The 19,427-nt window shown below is 42.4% G+C and overlaps 2 protein-coding genes across 8 annotated transcripts; one reads left to right on the plus strand and one right to left on the minus strand.

Annotated features, from left to right (window-relative positions):
• Nucleotides 1–65: 65 nt before the first annotated feature.
• sfxn3 (sideroflexin 3) lies at nucleotides 66–13,646 on the plus strand. 3 transcript variants are annotated; one of them, XM_010870050.4, is made up of 11 exons: nucleotides 66–143; nucleotides 1,450–1,632; nucleotides 4,989–5,159; nucleotides 6,161–6,259; nucleotides 7,472–7,547; nucleotides 7,642–7,727; nucleotides 7,938–8,065; nucleotides 8,313–8,362; nucleotides 8,721–8,770; nucleotides 9,407–9,454; nucleotides 9,599–13,646. In XM_010870050.4, the coding sequence occupies exons 2-11, from the start codon at nucleotides 1,469–1,471 to the stop codon at nucleotides 9,693–9,695; spliced, it is 969 nt and encodes a 322-aa protein (XP_010868352.2). In that variant the 5' UTR covers nucleotides 66–143; nucleotides 1,450–1,468; the 3' UTR covers nucleotides 9,696–13,646. The 3 variants fall into 3 exon arrangements, with proteins under 3 accessions (XP_010868352.2, XP_010868350.2, XP_010868351.2); XM_010870048.5 differs by having other exon boundaries at nucleotides 69–218; XM_010870049.5 differs by having other exon boundaries at nucleotides 69–214.
• Nucleotides 13,647–14,040: 394 nt separating this feature from the next.
• Nucleotides 14,041–19,070, minus strand: selenou1a (selenoprotein U 1a). Of its 5 annotated transcripts, XM_010870047.5 has the most exons (7): nucleotides 18,856–19,070; nucleotides 16,897–17,156; nucleotides 16,401–16,580; nucleotides 16,030–16,118; nucleotides 15,775–15,915; nucleotides 15,387–15,551; nucleotides 14,041–15,303 (listed from the first exon to the last, which is right to left on the minus strand). In XM_010870047.5, the coding sequence occupies exons 2-7, from the start codon at nucleotides 17,096–17,098 to the stop codon at nucleotides 15,202–15,204; spliced, it is 879 nt and encodes a 292-aa protein (XP_010868349.3). In that variant the 5' UTR covers nucleotides 17,099–17,156; nucleotides 18,856–19,070; the 3' UTR covers nucleotides 14,041–15,201. The 5 variants fall into 5 exon arrangements, with proteins under 5 accessions (XP_010868349.3, XP_012989640.2, XP_012989639.2 ...); XM_013134186.3 differs by lacking the exon at nucleotides 16,897–17,156 and having other exon boundaries at nucleotides 16,401–16,567; XM_013134185.3 differs by lacking the exon at nucleotides 16,897–17,156 and having other exon boundaries at nucleotides 18,856–19,068.
• Between the last annotated feature and the right edge of the window lie 357 nt (nucleotides 19,071–19,427).

Consider the following 19,427-nt stretch of genomic DNA (forward strand, 5'->3'; position numbering starts at 1 on the left):
TTTATTTTGAACGCGACAAATCGCATCATCAAATGTTGCTCAAGCTGATGTTCGCAGCACTGAAGTCTTTACTTCGACACCACCCTTTTTCCCTCCGTTTATTATTTTCAAGGTAGATCGACTGGGACTGTGTACAACAACCGGTAAGGTGATTTTTGAGAGGTCACCGTTTTTCAGAACTTTGCGAGGTGTAGCGTCAGCACAGCTATTGAACGTAGGTATGTTTGGGGCATTTTAATGGCAGGTTTGTGCATGCTGTAAATGTGTATGGACTGCGAGCTAATCGCTAATGTTATTGTACTGCTTGGTCTTTTCCTCTTTCTTCAGCGTAGGGACGTGCGTTAGCCATCTAACGTTAGCTATCAACGTCGGGAGTGTGGTTTTGTTATTGTCAATACCATGATTTCACTATATTGGCAAAAATGAAAAAAAAAATTATGCATTTAATATCAATGGAGGGAAGAATGTTTTAAACCTTCCTCCATACTGACCAGTTTCACTCAGTACTTATTCTATGTTTGTCGTGCCAGTGTGACAGCCATCTGTCTTCTCCACCAGTCACGTGCGTTATTGCAATACAGCGTAGCTTAATTCTGGTTCAAGTTGTTCATTGACATAATGTAGGTAAAACATTTATAAAATCTGAGGGTATGATTGGGGGCAAAAGGAATAAATTAAACAAATGTGAAAATTCAAATGAATAAAAAATTTAGGAATTAATACAAAGGTTGTAATAATCATTGTATGAACCTTTTTACTTCAATAAAATAAAAAAAAGTAACAGATTATCATGGCATGGTATTGCCAAGACATTTTAAGGCATCATGAATTTGTCCACTTAGTTAGATGTATGTATCCGTTCAGACATATGTTTACTGTTATGCAAAAACAATTGCAAATTGTTCTGGATTTCTTTATAAAACAAAATGTAGACCAACATATACAACCAGAGTCATATAAATGGCACTGCATGCAACTCATTCATTATCCTGCAACTGAACATAGCCCAACGTGCTTTGATATTGCCGGCAGCTAAATACCACATTCCTTTTAACACAGTCATGTTTTCCTCCAAACTCAGCAGTAACCTTCAGCTTTAAATACGGATTTTTTTGATGATCTGATGACCTTGGAAACCAAACGCCAAGATGACTCTAAAAGGTTGAAAGCTAGGCTAGTGGAACCTCTTTTGGTGTTTTGGATGAGCGGTCTAGCTCTGGCCTTGGTTAGATGATTCATAGCCTAGAAATGCATATAGTAGACATCTAGTGGGCGAGTGCTGGGGGGCGGACTGAAAGAGAGGGGAAAAAGAGCAAGAAGAGCAAGCTATGAATGGATTAGAGAGGTGGGTGCCTTACTGACTTATAATCATGGTTTAGGCCCAGCTGGTGTTTGCCATATATGTAGAGAATTAATACACATACTCCTAAATAACGTTTCTGTTTACAGGCCACAAAGTAAAGCAAGCATGCCTGGAGATCTGTCCCTGGACATTAACATTAAGGAGCCACGATGGGACCAAAGCACATTCACGGGTCGCGCACAGCACTTCTTCTTCGTTACCGACCCCAGGAATATTCTGAAGTCCTCTGAGACCCTGGAGGAAGCGCGGGTCACCGTGGAGAACTACAGGTACAGAATGAAGTAGGGGTTAGGGTAAAGAGGCAGAAGAGATGAGTTGGTAGTTGATTCTTGAGATAAGCTGCTTACCAATGCGACTCTGAGGACCAGGGCTGGCCCTCCCATTGGGCAAGGTTAAGCAGGAATTTAAGCACAGGAATTTGAAGTGGAATTTTGACAGTGGGCTGCCTCCTTCCGGCGTGACAGTTGGCTGACGCCCTCCAGCACCCCTGAGCCAGAAGTGTTTACGGCAACCCATCCACCAGCTCGTACCGTTGCTGCGGTTCTCGCCCATTCACGCTTCCCCCATAGTTCACACCCACTGTCCTTGGTAGCTATAGGCCACTCAAGGCGGAGACTAAATAAATGCTCCAACGGATGTTGGACAATCAATTTTGATATGTAAATGAACTAAATTTGGTATGGCTGGGTCACTGACATTTTACACTGCTCCAGCAGAACGAGGCCAGCCATGCGTTTATGAAAGCAGTTGTTTCTAAAGCGCAAATTATCTCAGTCTTTTATACAGTAATAAAGGAATATTAAAGTACAGTTGTGGTCATAAGTTTGCATACCTTGGTAGATAGTTTTAGAAGTTTTGGCATTTATTTTGAAAATATGACGATTTTTAAGGATAGTGATGATATGAAGCCATTTATTATCATAGTTGTTTGGCTCCTTTTTAAATCATAATGATTACAGAAATCACCCAAATGGCCCTGATCAAAAGTTTACATACCCTTGAATAGTTGGCCTTGTTACAGACGCACAAGGGGACACTCACAGGTGAAAATGGCAATTTCCCATTTGGAAGCCATGGGGAGCAGAAAATAACTCTCAAAAGACCTGCGTAACAAGGTAATACAACTTTATAAAGATGGAAAATGATATAAAAGATATCCAAAGCCTTGCAAATGCCAGTCAGTACTCTTGATAATCTCTTGTTAACAAGCCAAGGTCAGGTAGACCAAGAAAGATTTCAGACAAAACTGCCGGAAGAAATGTTCAAGAGACAAAGAAAAACCCACAGGTAACCTCAGGAGAAATACAGGCTGCTCTCAAAAAAGACGGTGTGGTTGTTTTAAGAAGCACAATACAACGATATGTGAACAATAATGAGCTGCATGGTCGAGTTGCCAGAAAGAAGCCTTTACTGCACCAATGCCACAAAAAAGCCTGGTTACAATATGCCAGACAACACCTTGACACACCTGGCACACGACAAGACCAAAATAGAGCTTTATGGTCACTTCCCATCCGGACATTTCCACATTCCCACTGTTTCTGCCTAACATATGTTTGGAGAGGGGTCAACAAGGCCTATAGTGAACAGAATACCATCCCCAATGTGAAGCATGGTGGTGGCTCACTGATGTTTTGATGGTGTGTGAGCTCTAAAGGCATGTGTAATCTTGTGAAAATGTATGGCAAGATGAATGCAGCATTTTATCAGAAAATACTGGCAGATAATTTGCGTTCTTCTGCACGAAAGATACACATGGGACGCTACTGGACTTTCCAGCACAACAATGACCCTAAGCACAAGCCCAAGTTGACCCTCCAGTGGTTACAGCAGAAAAGGTGAAGGTTCTAGAGTGGCCGTCACAGTCTTCTGAACTTAATATCATTGAGCCACTCTGGGGGAGATCTCAAATGTGCGGTTCATGCAAGACGACCAAAGACTTTGCATGACCTGGAGGCATTTTGCCAAAACGAATGGGCTGCTATTCCACCTGCAAGAATTTGGGGCCTCATAGACAACTATTACAAAAGACTGCTGCTGTCATTGATGCTAAAGGGGGCAATACACAGTATTAAGAACTAAGGGTATGCAGACATTTGAAAATAGGGGTCAGTTAATTTTTTTCTTTGTTGCCATGTTTTGTTTTATGACTGTGCCATTCTGTTATGACCTACAGTTGAATGCGAATCCCATTAGAAATAAAAGACGTGTTTTGCCTGCTCACTCATGTTTTTTTTTTTGTTTTTTACAAGTGGTACATATATTACCAATTCTCCAAGGGTATGCAAACTTTTGAGCACAACTGTAACAGCAACATTGTAACTCTGATTAAATACCTCCATGCCTGGGATGGGCTTGATGCGTTTGGTAAAAACCAGGGCTCGTATTGAGTGAGGACGTCACATTCCCTTTGTTAAATGGCAGAAGGGATATCTAACATGCTCTGAAGTGCTCACGAAAGACTTGATTCCGATGCATACGGGATATATTGATTCCTCTCTAAGATATGAAGCTGAGCTGCTGCCTATAATATTCGAGGAGATGATATTATATTATTAGTGGGGATATTCTGTCCCTATTTATTTGAGCTTTTCTCTTTTTTGAAAATATAAGATGTTTGTTTAAACCCAGGCAGCTTTTAGGGAAGCATGTCTGTTGTTTGGTGCCGTGGTTCGTGCTAAGATATCATACGGATATCTATGATGTCGTTATTTTCAAACAGCATGGTGTGTGTGTGTGTGTGTGTGTGTGTGTGTGTGTGGGTGTGTGGGTGGGGTGGGGGTGGGGGTGTGTGCATGCATGCGGGGCTGGGGTCTGGTGACGGCATTTTTTAAAATCTTGCCTATGGCTGCAGAAAGTCCTGGGCCGGCCCTGCTGAGGACTCTAGATATAATAGGAGAGGTGATGTAGAAGTACAGGTACTGATGGAGGGGTGAGGTAGAAACCGTGGGAATGTGGAACTGTCAGGGTGGGAAGTTCTACCTTGAAACCCCAATACGTTAAGCCTACTCTTCATCTTTATGAGGAGGTATGGACTGTGGGGGGAGGGTTGTTAGTGAGGCAGTAGGTTTGAGGTAGAAGTACCCGGGGGAGGAATTGCTTAACATAATCTTCAAACCTATAATCAGCTGCTTCTGACTGGACAGGCATTAATGAGCATCAAAGTGATCTACAGCAGGGTCTCTGAACTGGACAGGCATTAATGAGCATCAAAGTGATCTACAGCAGGGTGTCTGACCTGGACAGGCATTAATTAGCATTGAAGAGATCTACAGCAGGGTTTCTGAACTGGAGCAGCCCCCTTCCTGAATGCTTCTTTCGCTGTGGTGTAAAAAAAGTAATACTTTTTTAGACCAACCACTTTGTAATTAAACTAGGCCTGTGGCTTGCAACATCTGTCTTGCTTCTGCAATTCTCCAGAGATTAACTGAAAACAACCAAAACATGTCTGATCTTTCTTTTATGAAGGAAATGTGGAACTTGTATTCTTTTTAAAACAACAAATGTGTGTATACTGTATTATGCTTCATTTAAGATCCATTTTCTACAGTGTATATCACTTTTTATTGATATAGATATATAGAGAGTGTTGAAATCATGTTAATATTTGCTTGCTTGCGTGCAGGTTAGGAGTGGTGAAGCCCGGTCTGACCGAAGACGAGCTGTGGAGAGCGAAGTACATCTATGACTCTGCTTTTCACCCTGACACTGGAGAAAAGATGGTGGTGGTGGGGCGCATGTCTGCCCAGGTCCCCATGAACATGACCATCACTGGCTGTATGCTCACCTTCTACAGGTACAACCCGGGCGTAGTCGCGTTTACTCCCCAATGTCAGGCACCCTGGTGCTGTAATGGACCCGGAACAGGTTCCTCCAATGGCGAGGTCAGGTGTAGCGTAAAGAGTGTGGCGAAGGGAACTGTGAGGACACACAGCGGGGGGGGGGGGGGGGTGGGGGGTGGATTAAGCGTCGCATCAGCATGTCAGGGATGTTTCAAGAGAATTTCTGGGGATTATATCTCCGCTGTCGCTGGGTCTCCGGGACGTTTTGTCACCGTATGGGGCTTATTCCTCCCAGTGCTCATCCTCTTCTCTTGTTCTAGTATATACGGGTCCTATCAAATAAATCTTGTGGGGTGGAATTTTCATTTTGCCCACACTCGTAAACTTTGTCGGGGGGGGCTCTCTGTTAAATGACTTTGCCAGGAACATCAACACAGATATTGAAATGAGAGTGATGGCAGACTACTCTGGTGTCCAATCTGAACATAATCTAGATTGGCTTTACCACAAAAGCTGTGGTCTGAATGTGTCGACTGAAGACCAGACTGTTGTGTGTGTTTGAGTGCTCTGTAAAGGCACGAGGGTCAGGACAGACAGCTGATGGCCTTCTAGTGTGTGAATGACTTGGGTAGTGGTCACGTTCTGTCTGAATACCTCAGCCTGTGCTTCTACATTCCTGCTTAGAGGGCTAGACCAGAGTAGGATAGTGGAGCTATTGTTGGGCATGTGAAGGGGATACAGTCGTAGTCAGACTAAAAATGTTAATGTTGTGAGCTGCATCTTGTGATTTTTAGTTTTGTTTGCCTGTATGAGGTCAATCGGTTTCTGAGGTAAATTTCAGAAGTGACGAACATTGTCACTTCTCCTTGTCCTTCCTCTCCTCTCTCCCTTTTCTCTTCATTCATTATATCATCTCTCCTCTCTCCCCTTCTCTTCAGTCGTTATATCATCTCTCCTTTATCTAACCCCTTCACCGCTGTACAATGTTGACTCCTCTTGAATTCCTCTCCTCCAGGACGACGCCAGCGGTGGTTTTCTGGCAGTGGGTGAACCAGTCTTTCAATGCTGTGGTCAACTACACCAACCGCAGTGGGGACGCCGCCCTCACCACCAAGTAGGGACCGGGGATCACGAACACACCAGCTAACACCACTAAACCGGCCCTGCCGCTCCTGTATCTGGCTAGTTCTAGGGTGAATCTCATGGCCTTAACCATCTAACCGGACTTGTCCGCTTTCCGTCATCAGTCCTGATCTGGAGGCACACGGAGCGTTGGCAACAAATGCCCTCAACTCCGCCACTCTTACTTTCTCCTGCCTTTTCTTTCTATTCCGGTACAGATGAATGAAAGCGGACAAAGGGCCTTGTTGAGTACCCCTAGCCTAGCTCTTTTTGGAGCTCTTGTCCTGCAGGACAAGCTGGGGCTAGCCAGGGGAGAACCGGTCCGCTTCAGGCCTCACTAAAAGCGGTATTAAACACACTATTTAGTTCAGCATGATCCTCCATTCCACCTAAAAGCCTGTAACTGTCCCCTTCGTGTCTGCTGCAGATTGAGTAAGCAAGGCAATTTGCGTATGTGTCTCTGGTGTCCGGTTTTATGTGGGTCGAGCGTTGGAGAGCGGGAGTTCTGATCTAGGGTCAGGTCTGCACTGTCCGTGTAATCTCATACACTGTGCTCTAAAACGCAGAACTGACCTTAGAACAGCAGTCCCAATCTGAGGCGTTTTATACGCACAGCAGCTGGGTTTGAGGCTTTATGAGGCTGCATCTCAATCATCTCAATCAAGTGGATTCCCTTCTTTACTCTGCATCTGGAAAAGGCATTATGGGTCAGTGTTACATAATGGATTCATGTCAGGAGATTACACCTGTCTAGTTCTTTCAGATCCGTTCAGATGAAGGAAGCAGACCAGGGAAGGATTCCACTTGAGAGTCTATTGAGATGTAGGCACCCACTTCGACCAGGAACCATGAGGAATGGAAGAGAGCCAAGCTCGTTCTTCTCAATTCACATGCAAATGGAAACTGTCATGAGAGGAGCATGTGAAGAAGTGTGCCATCTAAATCATTATTACCCCAGAGAGATTAACTCACTGTATCATGTATTTGCTTGACTTTTCAAGTTTCATTGTTCAGAGAATGTTGCTTACGACTTGACCGGATTTATTATGTATGCACTGGGACCACGTTCATTCAGACCTCAATATTTACCGCTCTGTCTATATAATGAAGTCGATTCTGGTCATTGCCTGGTACAGGGATGTCATTGATCCTCAGTAAAGTGTAATTGGAAGGAACTAAGACGTGTGTTGCTGTGTTCCCGCAGCCAGCTAGCTGCAGCCTATGTCAGTGCTACCACAGGAGCCGTGGTCACAGCCCTGGGACTCAAGTCGCTTGCCAAGGTACTGGACCGTCCCTGGGTCGCCCGAGTCCAACTCATTTGCACATTAGAATTTTTTGAAATGGGAATTTGAACAAACCACTCTCTCTCCCCAGCGCCTTCCAGCCGTCATGAGCCGATTCGTCCCCTTCTTTGCTGTAGCCGCTGCCAATTGTATTAACATCCCTTTCATGAGGCAGAGGTGAGCTACAGTCCAAAGACACCACAACTCGTAAGGACCTTGTAACTAGCGATCAAGCGTTTTCCGTAGCGGAATGTTTTTGCTCTTCTGGGCGGTTAGGACCGGTTTGTTGTCAAACATTGTGTGGAGAGAAAAAAAAACTTGATCGATATTACAATGACCAGTTTGGTTGAATTCCATCCCCTCGTTTTTTTTGTTCTTTCGTTTTAGGGAGCTGAAGTACGGTATCCCAGTGACCGATGAGAATGGGAATCGGCTGGGAGAGTCCGTCAATGCTGCTAAGTCTGGGATCGTTCAGGTGGTTGTGTCTAGGATTGGTATGGCGGTGCCAGCTATGGGTAAGCACAGTGGGTCATATGTGATGAAACATGGTTTGTCTGGTTGGTAAGATTAAAAAAAATAAGTTATTGCTTTAAAAGCAGATCAATTGGTCATGTTATTCTTGTCTGGAACTCTCACTGCCCATGCACTAGTCTTCTGGAAAACGTGGCTAGAGTTGGGTAATGGAAACCTTAAATGATTATCACAATCATCAATGGATTGTCAAGTAGTAGAGGATTTTTTTATATTTTTGTCTGTTCACAGCCATACCCCCTGTGATCATGAACGCCCTGGAAAAGAAGGCTTTTATGAAGGTAATGTTACAACCAAATGTCAGTCAGGGATTTACTGAAAGTGTCATTACCATACAGCATTCCACAGAGTATAAAGGAAAATCTATTGCATGTTCTAGGGAAACTCAGAAACATGCAAATAAGTAGTTGTAATTTTTATTTTTTATTGATGTCTGTGGGAATTCAGGCTTCTGTCCAGTTTGAAATCCTGTGTTGATCCAGTAAACTACTTGCCTGGTCCTACATCTGTTTGCACTGTTTGTACGAGTAAGATCTTAGACCAGTCAGACCTGCAAAGCGTGTTCACAGTTGGTTTAATAAAAAAATGCTTTATCTGGGAATTTCTCTCACACTTTCTCTGTACTTTCTCTCTCTTTAGCGGTTTCCAGTCCTGAACGCTCCAGTTCAGGTGGGGTTGGTGGGTCTGTGGTAAGTATCTATAGTTAAATGGGCCATTTGTAAGGTGTATACTGTACTACTAGCAAAAATACAAGCATTAATGACCAGAAGACATCTGCACTGAATGTTTATTAAAAAAAAATCCACTAAATTGTTCCAATTGCCTGAGATCTTCCCCTTTAAACTATATCGCCAGTCCGTCTATCAGTTCGCATTGACTTGTAGTCTCCTTATACTCGCTGTAAGGGAAGTTGTGTCATCATTTAAAATGTAGTTTTCTAAATGTTAGAGGCAGGATGCTACACAGTGGGGCTTTAACGATACTCTAAATTGCAGATTTTTGTATGTATTTAATCAATATAATCAGTTTAGGGCAAGTTTCCTAAACTATGGGTCAGGACCCAAAGTGGGTGGTAGGCATACCAGAGGTAGGACGCAAGTAATGAGTATCTATCATTTACTGCAGTATGTCTTTGTAATTTGGGTGGAGGGAGGACAGTATGGGTCATGGATGGATGGATAGATGGTCAATTTCTCATTTGTGTCATGAGCTGAATACGTTTAAAAGAAAAAGAAAACTGGTCTAAGGGACTTTTTAAATAGACAAGAGCTTGGGATGAATCTCCTGGTTCACAGTTTAAATAAAACCTTTTGTTCACCTTTTAGCCTGGTGTTTGCTACTCCTCTGTGCTGCGCCCTGTTTCCACAGAAGAGGTACGTTCCAGCCTTGTTGTTAAATACTTTTAGACACTGTTACAGCGTGGAGCTGCTTTTCTTCCACATTCAAGTTTAAAACATTCATTTTCTGATCCACATTCTTTCTACTGTCTCTTTCACCCACTGTCTGTCTCTCTGCAGTTCTATGTCTGTGAGCAGCCTGGAGCCAGACCTCCAGGAGAGGATACAACAAAACAGTCCCCACACCACTACAGTCTTCTTCAACAAAGGCCTGTAGGACCACACAATCACACACACCACTATTAAGCCCCCTCTGCTGGCTGGATTCAGCTATGCAGGCACAATGAAGGGCACATTTATTATTATATTTATGCATTTTTAAAACCTGTTTGTTTATTATAATGTTATTGTGCTAGGTGTTTGGATTCGATTGGACAGAGGTGGTTAGGAGGGGAATTAAGTCATAATGACAGGTGCTTCTCAGTCCTAAGTTGTCATAAGGACGGAATCGATGGGTGGGGAAATGCTACCCGTTTTTTACATCAGGAGGTGAAGCTGAGGGAAGTAAATCCCTTCTTAGTTATGAGACACAACACTGACAGATGTACTACGGTTGAATTTGGGTTTAGGTTTGTATGTTTGTCCCAGGGCTGTGTGTGTAAATACTGACGCCAATCACCCCTCATATTCAACCCCAGGATTCAGTTTTTTCCCCAAAGTGTATTTATTTATTTGGCTTTGTTTTTATTGTGTCCTTTGATTTGTGGATTGAAGCCCATTACTGATTTGTGATTACAAAATAGTTGTTTTAACCTGCAAGATAAAAAAAAACCCACTCCTTTTAAGGTAGTAAACCGTTAATTTATGAGCACAATGGGCTGACCTGTGATTTAATTCCCCTTCTAACAGTTTGTTTTCCTGTTACAAAACCTTTGACACAGCGTGTACTAACGGCTACGGTTAGTTGGCCAGTTGACACGGCTCTCACCGCTGCCCTTTGAGCTGCACTCCTGCACACGCTGTCCCACCATGATAACCGTTTCAGCCCCTCTCACCTCGGTGAACTGGCTAATACGACATGCTCCGCGTCACCAGGAAAACCCGTAGAGATGCAGTGACACGGCACGTGCACTCCTGACGGAAATGTCTTCTAAAGCACGTCCTCTGTAACGCTGATGCCAGTCGTCCTCTGCCCATCACAAGGCTTTTGAATTTGTTATGCCTATTGAAGGAATTTAGTGTCTGTCTGTCTGTGCATCTTCAGTGGAACTGATGAACTGGATTGTTGACGTTTGTTCAGTTCATCTCTCTTACCATCGAAGGGGGACTACTGTATTGTGCCTAAATGTAAAAGAAGGGTTACCATGTATTCTTTTATTATCAATGTTTTGGCCAAGACCACGCTGCCACCCACACTCTGTCACTCTGTTGGTGACTCCTGTTGCGGTAGGGAACATTTGGCTTGCGGGGAGAGTGGGGAGAGACGTGGTGGTACCACTGAATTCAATATGAGGCAAGGGGTGCTATTATTTGTACCAAATAGTGTATGACACAAAACAAGCAAAGATGTGAGAACCAGATGTTTTAAGCCAGGGGTCTCAAACTACATGCACGTGGGCCAGATGTGGCCCACAAACGGATTCTAATGTGTCCTGACAACCAGTGTTGGAACATCACTTAAAATTAGCTTATTAGATTAAAGAGCAACTACCTTAGTGCCACTAATTAATGTACTAATTTCTAAGATTGAGATCTCCTCAACACAATCTGAATTTTGTGGTAGAATCTCCTTTAGCTCTATTGTTCTGTTGATAAAATACCACAAGTTCCAGAATTAATAGTGAACGTACATGGCGCCTCCCAAACCAAACTCCAATCAGAGAATATGATGATTTTATTTATCATGCCCATGTGGTGTTCTTAATTACTAAGCAAATGCAGAAATGTGCTCTCTTGTGTTTTGTTTGACTGGTGCCAGTACCCAATATGTGCAGCCGTACTGTAAACAGTAACGTTCTGTACAAGCCAAAGGCTATACCAAACATTAAGAACTGGTTGCTTAGAATCCTGAGTGTTGATTGGCTGATAGCTGGGGTATAGGACGGCCGTAACCATCTAACCGGGTATCACAGCACTATTTACTTCTCTTTTTGTGTTCGTAACCAATTTATAATCAAAATAGGTCATCTTGGGGGTTTGTGGTATGTTGCCAATTTACCAGGGCTAAGCACTGTGTCTTGGCACTCCTTGTGCTTCATTCCTAAGAACAGCTCTTAGCCATGGTATATTGGCTGTATAACACACCCATGTGTTATTGCTTAACTAACATTTACTATAGATAAATCTTTCCAATTTTCCAAGAACTAATTGGAAAGTAACTTGATTACTCCAACCTCTTGCATTGCACTATTGCTACATGATTAAGTCTGAGACTCTTGTCATTGCATTGATTTACATGACCTGAGGGGAGTTTTTAAAAACGTCTATCTGAGATTTGGATAATTTCTAACCTGAGTATCAAAGCCAATGAGGCTTCTTCTGAAATGTTGCTTTACCCATATCTTATTGTTATTGTGCATTTTCCTCCTGGAAGCAATCAGACAGAACCAAACAATATCTGGGACCATTCCAAATTGTAGATTTATTATTTTTGCCATCTAGAAACTGTCCTTGAGTTACTGAGATCCAGACGTCTTCCGTGGAAAAGGTGTCAGTGGGCATGGTATAGCGCTTGGCCAGACCGACAGTTTGGGTAGGCAGGCAAGGTTTAATGTGACTTGAATGTTTAGACCTCTGTGTTAAAATGTATAGTAAAAGCAGCAAGTGTATCACAAGACCCATCAGCTGCAAGATGAATATAAAGTCAACCATCACAGCTGGCCTGACTGTGAGCAACATCCCTTAGCCTGGTCCCAGATATGTGCTCACTTCTTAGGTTACAGGTCAGTGACCTTCCTCTGTAAACTCTTATCTCTGCCATTGGCTCCATTGTTAGCCATGGCTGGGTAGTTTCCATTCCGTATATATCCTGTTGCAATCAAAATATTTTGCCACGGAAGCTAGTTTATACTTGACAATGACCATAGGATATGGCAAGCTGGCTCAAACCAATATGGAGCCAAGCTCTTACACTTTTCAGTGCAAATGTTCATCATCGTCCAAATCGAAGCACTGAAGGTGTCTCATAATGGTCGTAGAGAAAACCTCAACACCTGATGCCATTTACCTGAATACCACAGGGGACAATTTCAGCAGGCTCTATGCACATAGTACTGACACCGATCCCTGTAGATACTGGTTCATCTGTTCCGTGTACACACAAATGCACAAAGCAAATCTAAGTTCCACTTTGTCTCTGTATAATCTGCTTTTGTAATTGAATATATTCAGACCATATTTAATGGGCAAGTTGAAACCATTATAACTTGACAATTAGTATATACTGTAAAGAACCCCCCTCATTATAGTATCATCTGTTATATCTTTGTCTTTATGGGGTTTTATATCTTTATGGGGTTTCTGTTGTATCTTTGGTAAAAATGCATGTTTGGCCTGTCTAACCAATGTAAATGTTCAGTGGGTACTAGTTTGTTTGTTTTGTTTTATTGGAAGTATTTGTTTGTATAATGACAATGCCTATTATATATAAAGTTACAGCTTACTATTATGTGCTAATAGTGATAGTGTCAGCAGCATTTGTATCACTGTCCTTTTATTTTCTGTACTTTTTAGTAGGTAGGGCAAGGAAAGGTGACTTAGAACAAAAAAAAGACCTATAGCTAGCTTTCGCTGATCGAAACATGCAAGGATTAACATTGATTGTACTGTTGTGGCAAACGTACTGTGAATCCCACAAACCTATCCGAAAGACCGATTTGAATATCAGTGCTTTTTGGTTTTAGTGTCATTGCTTCAGCGTTATATGACAAGCCTCTACCGGGGTGTCCTTATGCAATAACTGTCATATCTTAAATATATCTTTAAGTTAGCTTCGGCGTGTAACAGAATACAGCCTCAGCAGCACGATGAATCGACAACACTATAGACAATCTGTGATAAACTCCATGAATGTTTTACCGACTGCTGTTCAATGCCTATGTAGTAGTCAGTATTGGGGTTCATTACTACCCTGTCCATTTTGTATTGCTTTGGAAGACGTTCTGTCACACCTGAACTGTTAAGATGTATTTACTGAGAGCTACAGAATAAAGTGGTTGAAATGTGTGAATATGGGCTTGAGTGTGTTTTTCTTTACATTTGTCATTTCTTTCTCGGGCGCAGGGCCTGCTGTACTTTCCAGACAGGTGATCCTTTTGCACCAAATGAAGGAAACTGCACATGACTGGATGATTTATGGGGTGGGACAAACTTCTGAGACGGCAGGGCCCACAGCCTTCCACCAGTGTCCATTTAACAAATGTTCTCATCAAGGGCCATTTTTCAGTTAGCTATCTTAAGATGAACGCACTAAGTATGAAACAAAACATTAGAACATACAAACTACACTACTCGTTTTTGCACACAGGACATTCAGAATCTAAAACGTTTTCCCAGTGTCCGGTGTCTTAGTGGTGTAACCGGTACTATAAACCAATACAATTAATAAAAGAAGGGAGACAAAAAGTGTGTGATGAGGTCTGACGTTTATTGTCGTTTTCAATCCGTTTTGTGGTTCACACAGGCCACTTGCCAACCTGGCAGTGAGGAGTGTGTTGAGGCCGTGTGTGTTTGGGTATCGAACCTGCTCCCCTCCTTGATGAGTTTAAAGACAGGTTGTCATCAACAACACACAGACCACACAAACACACCGGTCAGGTTGGAGACAGCCTTGGGTACCAGCACAGACAACACATTTACAGGTGAAACATGAAACGCATGTTTGTGGACTGGATCCAGATTGAGAACCATGCATTCAAGCTGAGTTTGACTCATTTGGTGACATTAAAGTGCAAAACACTACAGTTTAAATATACTTTCTCTGAAGAGAAGTCATTTTCAAGTATTCTCACAGTTTAGCGCATTCCACAAGGGCCATAACCGAGAATGCCTTAATTTAACCACATAAGTAATGAGCTCACACATTGTCCAAGGTCAGCTACAGAACAGTGTCGTGTTTGCAACTACTTGTTTCCCATAGTTGTATAGAGGACTTATGCTGGACTATTTTAGTATGGGCAGCACTATTCAGGGCTCTTACAATCTTGAACTAGTCAAATGGGCGGGATTTCCTATGGGCAACAGAAGAATCACATAGCCTGGGGACAAAGTTAGCAATCTCGCACAGCACATACAAAGAAAATCTAACCTGGCCTTAGTCAGAATGTAATCATTCTATGACAGTGTTGTTACAATGTCTTTCGATTTGAATGAATACAGAGACCTGGCTCTAAATTGAATAGTACTGCAGACATCCATTACATGTGGTCTAGCCTGAGCCATCCACATCATAATACAATACAGACATGGTTAAACTGAACATTTTGCTTGGCAAAATAGATACACCCCTGAGCATTCTAGACTATTTACATAGTTGAGGGAGCTAACCCTTTTATGATCTTCAATTATGGGCCGAAGATGCAATCAGAGAAATCAAGAAAGGTTCATTCACAAGAACCATGTACAGAAAATTATTATTATTTTAAGAGAAACAGCAATTTGCTTTAATGTTTGCTTTAGAAAATGTAAAAACACTGTTGTTGGTGGTATAAGGTTATATTTTGTGAAGAAAAGCCCCAACTTGGGAAATAATGTCAGTGTGCCCGTGACTATGTGTTCAAACAACTCTAAATCTTATGCACTGGCACAATTCTCTTGACAGCTTCTAAAACATCTTCCTTCTCCACTTTGTTGCCAAACTCCTTCTCCCTGTGCTCCAAAAGAATTCCCTGAGGAGGACAAAAGTCAACATTCATTTTGAAAGGGAACTCATACAATAACGCATCAATACCAGCCACTGTGTGTGTTTTACCTGATTCCCTGCTCCAATGACAAACACCCCTCCCAGGACGAAGCCCTCCCCCAGCATGTTGCCCTGGTAACCAGCCTTCCATGCTCGCATGAAGTTCTGCCATACCCCCAGACGAATGAATCCCAGCCCGCCCATCTTCCTCTGTAGCGGGCCGTAGAAGTGGTGCTACAAAGGACGCGTGAAAAACATTCAACCAATTAGTCCATGAAGAAAAACCTCAAAACAGGCAGGGGCAACGCATTGACTGCCCCTACACATGTTTCTGATCCTATCCTTTTGTAGCACATCTATGTAGAGATCTATAGAAACCTTTGCTTATATCCACATGGCCAGAGTAGGTGACAGAAAGAAGCACTGCAATGCAACCATAAAGCTAGGTCAGTCTTACATTCTCGTCCACATAGACGTCCCCAGCGAAGTGCGGTCGGAAGTCCTGGACCTCTGTGCCAATGTTCTCCTTCACTACTGCAACCAGAGGGATCCCAAGCTCCTCAAGCTGGGGCTTCAGAGAGGACAGCTCAGAAGCCTCCTTCACACACCATTAGCAATCAAAGGAAGGCATGAAGTAAATGGTGCTTCTTTGAAGTAAATAGTCTTAAATAGTTAAATGGCGTACTATATGTCAGTAACATCGTCCCTTTACCTCTCTGCACAAAAATCATCCGGGCCGTCGTACGGCCATGACTACCGCTCCCCTCTTCTCCCACAGAGCTTTGGCCTTTATGGTCTTATCTGCAGAGAACACAACTTTAGGACCCATAGTTGTTCCCGACATGATGGAGGAACTCCAAGCTTGCAGTGTTAAATGCAAAGACAGGAGTAAACACATTTGCTGAATAAGGGCAGTATAATTTTACCTCAGGATGTTAACTTTTTACATTAAGTCCAAGCTCATAGTGACAGCCAATCTAATAGTATACAGACTAGCTCAAAATGACAGCCAATTTATAAAAAATACTGACTAGCATAATCTGGCCGTTCCACGTGACGGAAGGTAAACCCGGGTCCTCCTACCGTCTACAGTGGAGCGGAGGTCTGCGTCCTCCAGAAACTCCAGCGAGGCGTGGGCAGGCTTGGTCAGACAAAGGTCAGTATTGGCCAGGAAGACCCCTGCTACAACCGCACCTAAGGCCCCCAGACCCAGGGACCACATCCCCATTTCAAACAGCTCCACCTCTAGGCTGGAAGACAACACTGCAGGTAAAGACAGGGAACAACCACCAAATAGGATCATCAGAGTGATTTAAAAAGATACTGTTGTTAGGAAGGAACACACTTTCAATTGAACCGGAGCCAGGACAACATGGGAGGTCTTCTTGCTCTCATGTAGGTTTCTAGTAATGTTAGTGAGAGGCAATATCCCTAGGGCAGGAGTTAGAGGGTGGGAACATCAGGGTCACTGGTTTAGAGGGTAAAGTTAGCTGGGATACAAGTCAAAAGACCAAGCCTAACCCCCTCTCCCCACGCCACAGTCATTAGAGACTAGACAGATAAATGTAATGCTCCTTGCCTGAGTTGGGCTTGTTAGGGTCAGGAGAGGAAGAGGCTGTGCTGAGGTGAAAAGCTTTTAGACAGGGGAATCTGGCTGTAGGCTTGGTAGAGGGCTTGCTTTTGTACGATGTGCTGCCCAGAGGCAGGGCTGAGCAGTGCAGAGTCTGAGATAGCAGCCATCTTGCCCCTGGGTATCTGGACCTGGCCAGGAGGAAGGCCATGGAACTGTCTTTTAGACTATTCCTAAGACCCTGCTTATAAGACACTTTCAGACATTCTCTGGAGAGAGAAAAAACATCTACCATGAGCAATGATCACAAAATCAGACATGCTTGAAAACGTACACCTGTAATTAAAATCTATAATTACATTCTTTACTAACACAGACACCAGGCATGTCTTTGGTTGGCCATAAGTAAGGGTGGTATGAACAGTAGAAACCTGTAGAACTGTGCCATCCAGACCATAGGTGTCGTGTCAGGCAAGAGGATGGATTCTGAGTGTCGATGTAAAGCTCTACATTATCACATGGCTAGAGAAGACCACAACCTGTATTATAATGTGGATAATGACAAGAAGGTGTTTCAGTTTCTGTTATGACTTAAACGAACGTACTGCAATCATGTATGCGTCCTGTAAGAAAAGACAAGTGAATAAATGGAAGTTGGCAGTGCACGCGAAACCAACCGCTGTTTGCAGAACTCACCACATGATCTGTATGTGATTCAGATCTGAACTCTTATTAACATGCCACTCCAGAACATAAACAGTGCTTCTTCTTTGGTTTTGTGGACACGGATCTGTCTAGAAGGTCAGTGTTGCCGTGAATGAGGATATGTGGAGGGTAAACTGATCCTAAACTGATCAGCGTAAATTTCATTCAATATTTTACTCAATGTAATTAGACCTACTCATGGCTCAGTTCACTGTGTCTTAAGACCATCCAACTTTACTGGCATGCTACTAGTGACAGTATGCGTACAGGTAGGTTTATGAGTGTGATGTGCACACACAAACACACCCATTAGCCAAGACACAACTTGGCTAATCCTCTTTGCACTTATATGAGCAAGACCATAACATACAGGTTTACAGACATTATGTCTGTAAACAGTGAATCAGCAGTACTGTCATACTGACCAAAATTATTAGTCTACAAATATGGAGAACATACATCAAACAAAGATTTTAATCATTCAGGTATTTTCCTGTTTCTGTAAACATGGTAAAAGACTAAAGGTCAAGATCCACCAAATGCATAGAAGTGTGTTCATTATAAAAACATTTAAATATCAATAAAATGATCAACCTATACACTCAATGGAGACATTTCCCTCAATTTCACTTTAACTTAACGTGTGTGTTTGTGTGTTAACATTTCTCAGAGGACAAAGGTCTGAACACTAACAATAACCAAGGCCAATAAATTAGCCATTTCTACAGCCACTCAAGATCATGACTTGAACTGGATAGTACAATTCTAAGTGTAATTAAGCTTGAAAGGGGATTCTAGGTAGCAAAAGCTCTTTAGTTGTCAATGCAATTAGACAATCATTCCAGTAATTCAAAATATGGAGATATCGACATGAAAAACACGACTAACTAGCCTGCACCATTTTGCACGCTAGTTAGGTCTACAGTATGGCATTGTTTGTTTATTTAATAAATATGTAAATAATAAATTAATATTAGTCGTGTACAATACACTGCTGTTTCAAGTCTATTTACTTTACTGACTTCACTAGCTATAGCGAGAGTCGTATTGTTGGCTAGATCCTAATATTTCACCCAAACTATATGACAACCTAACGTAGCTGGCTGGCTAAAATGGCAGGGGTTAGCTAGCTACAGTACTTTGCCAAGCTTAGCTGCATTAAGACGTTAGCAAGTTAGCTTACTGATTAAAATAATTGGTGTCTGCACAAGCAAGAAAACATCGTAGAATATTTAAAATAATGTATAAATGTGTAATACTCACAAATATTATGGAAAAATAAAAGAGAAATATAACATTCCCAGTTGAAAACGGTAGCGTGCCCTAACGCAGACGTTGTTTAATTGTTTTTGCACAGGCGTTGTACACATCAACCAATGGTCGTGTGGGACGTCATCAACGTGTGGCACGTTGTACAATCATGTGAGAAAAGTATTTCAAAGTGCATCAACATATAGATATACATTTGGAGAAAATTCCAGACCACTGGCAATGTACCGAAGACAGGTCGTCCCACCAAATTCGGCTGACCGAAATGCTCCCTGAAGTCACTAAGAACCCAAGGGTAACATTGAAAGATAGGTTTTACTTAAGCTACATTACATCATTTCTTCATTTTAAATGGACCACTTTGTGTTTAACAATAATTTTATATTTAGGATTTTCAATTTAATCTGACTCACACTATTATAACATCATTGATAATTGAATACTGATAATTGAATATTAATCATTGTCAAATGAGATTAACAATTTGATTAGGACACTTTATCAGATAAGCCTAGTTGATCATTAACCCACTAACATGAAACATACTTTTTGGGGAGCTCGACTGG

This window comes from Esox lucius, chromosome 6 (assembly GCF_011004845.1).
Source record: "Esox lucius isolate fEsoLuc1 chromosome 6, fEsoLuc1.pri, whole genome shotgun sequence".
NCBI lineage: Eukaryota > Metazoa > Chordata > Actinopteri > Esociformes > Esocidae > Esox > Esox lucius.

Bases quoted from the DNA above. Each gene is read 5' to 3' on its own strand.
- sfxn3 (XM_010870050.4), top strand. From the start codon at position 1,469: ATGCCTGGAGATCTGTCCCTGGACATTAACATTAAGGAGCCACGATGG. The intron at 7,548-7,641 runs GTACTGGACCGT...CTCTCTCCCCAG, and splicing joins GACTCAAGTCGCTTGCCAAG to CGCCTTCCAGCCGTCATGAG. The intron at 7,728-7,937 runs GTGAGCTACAGT...CTTTCGTTTTAG, and splicing joins ATCCCTTTCATGAGGCAGAG to GGAGCTGAAGTACGGTATCC.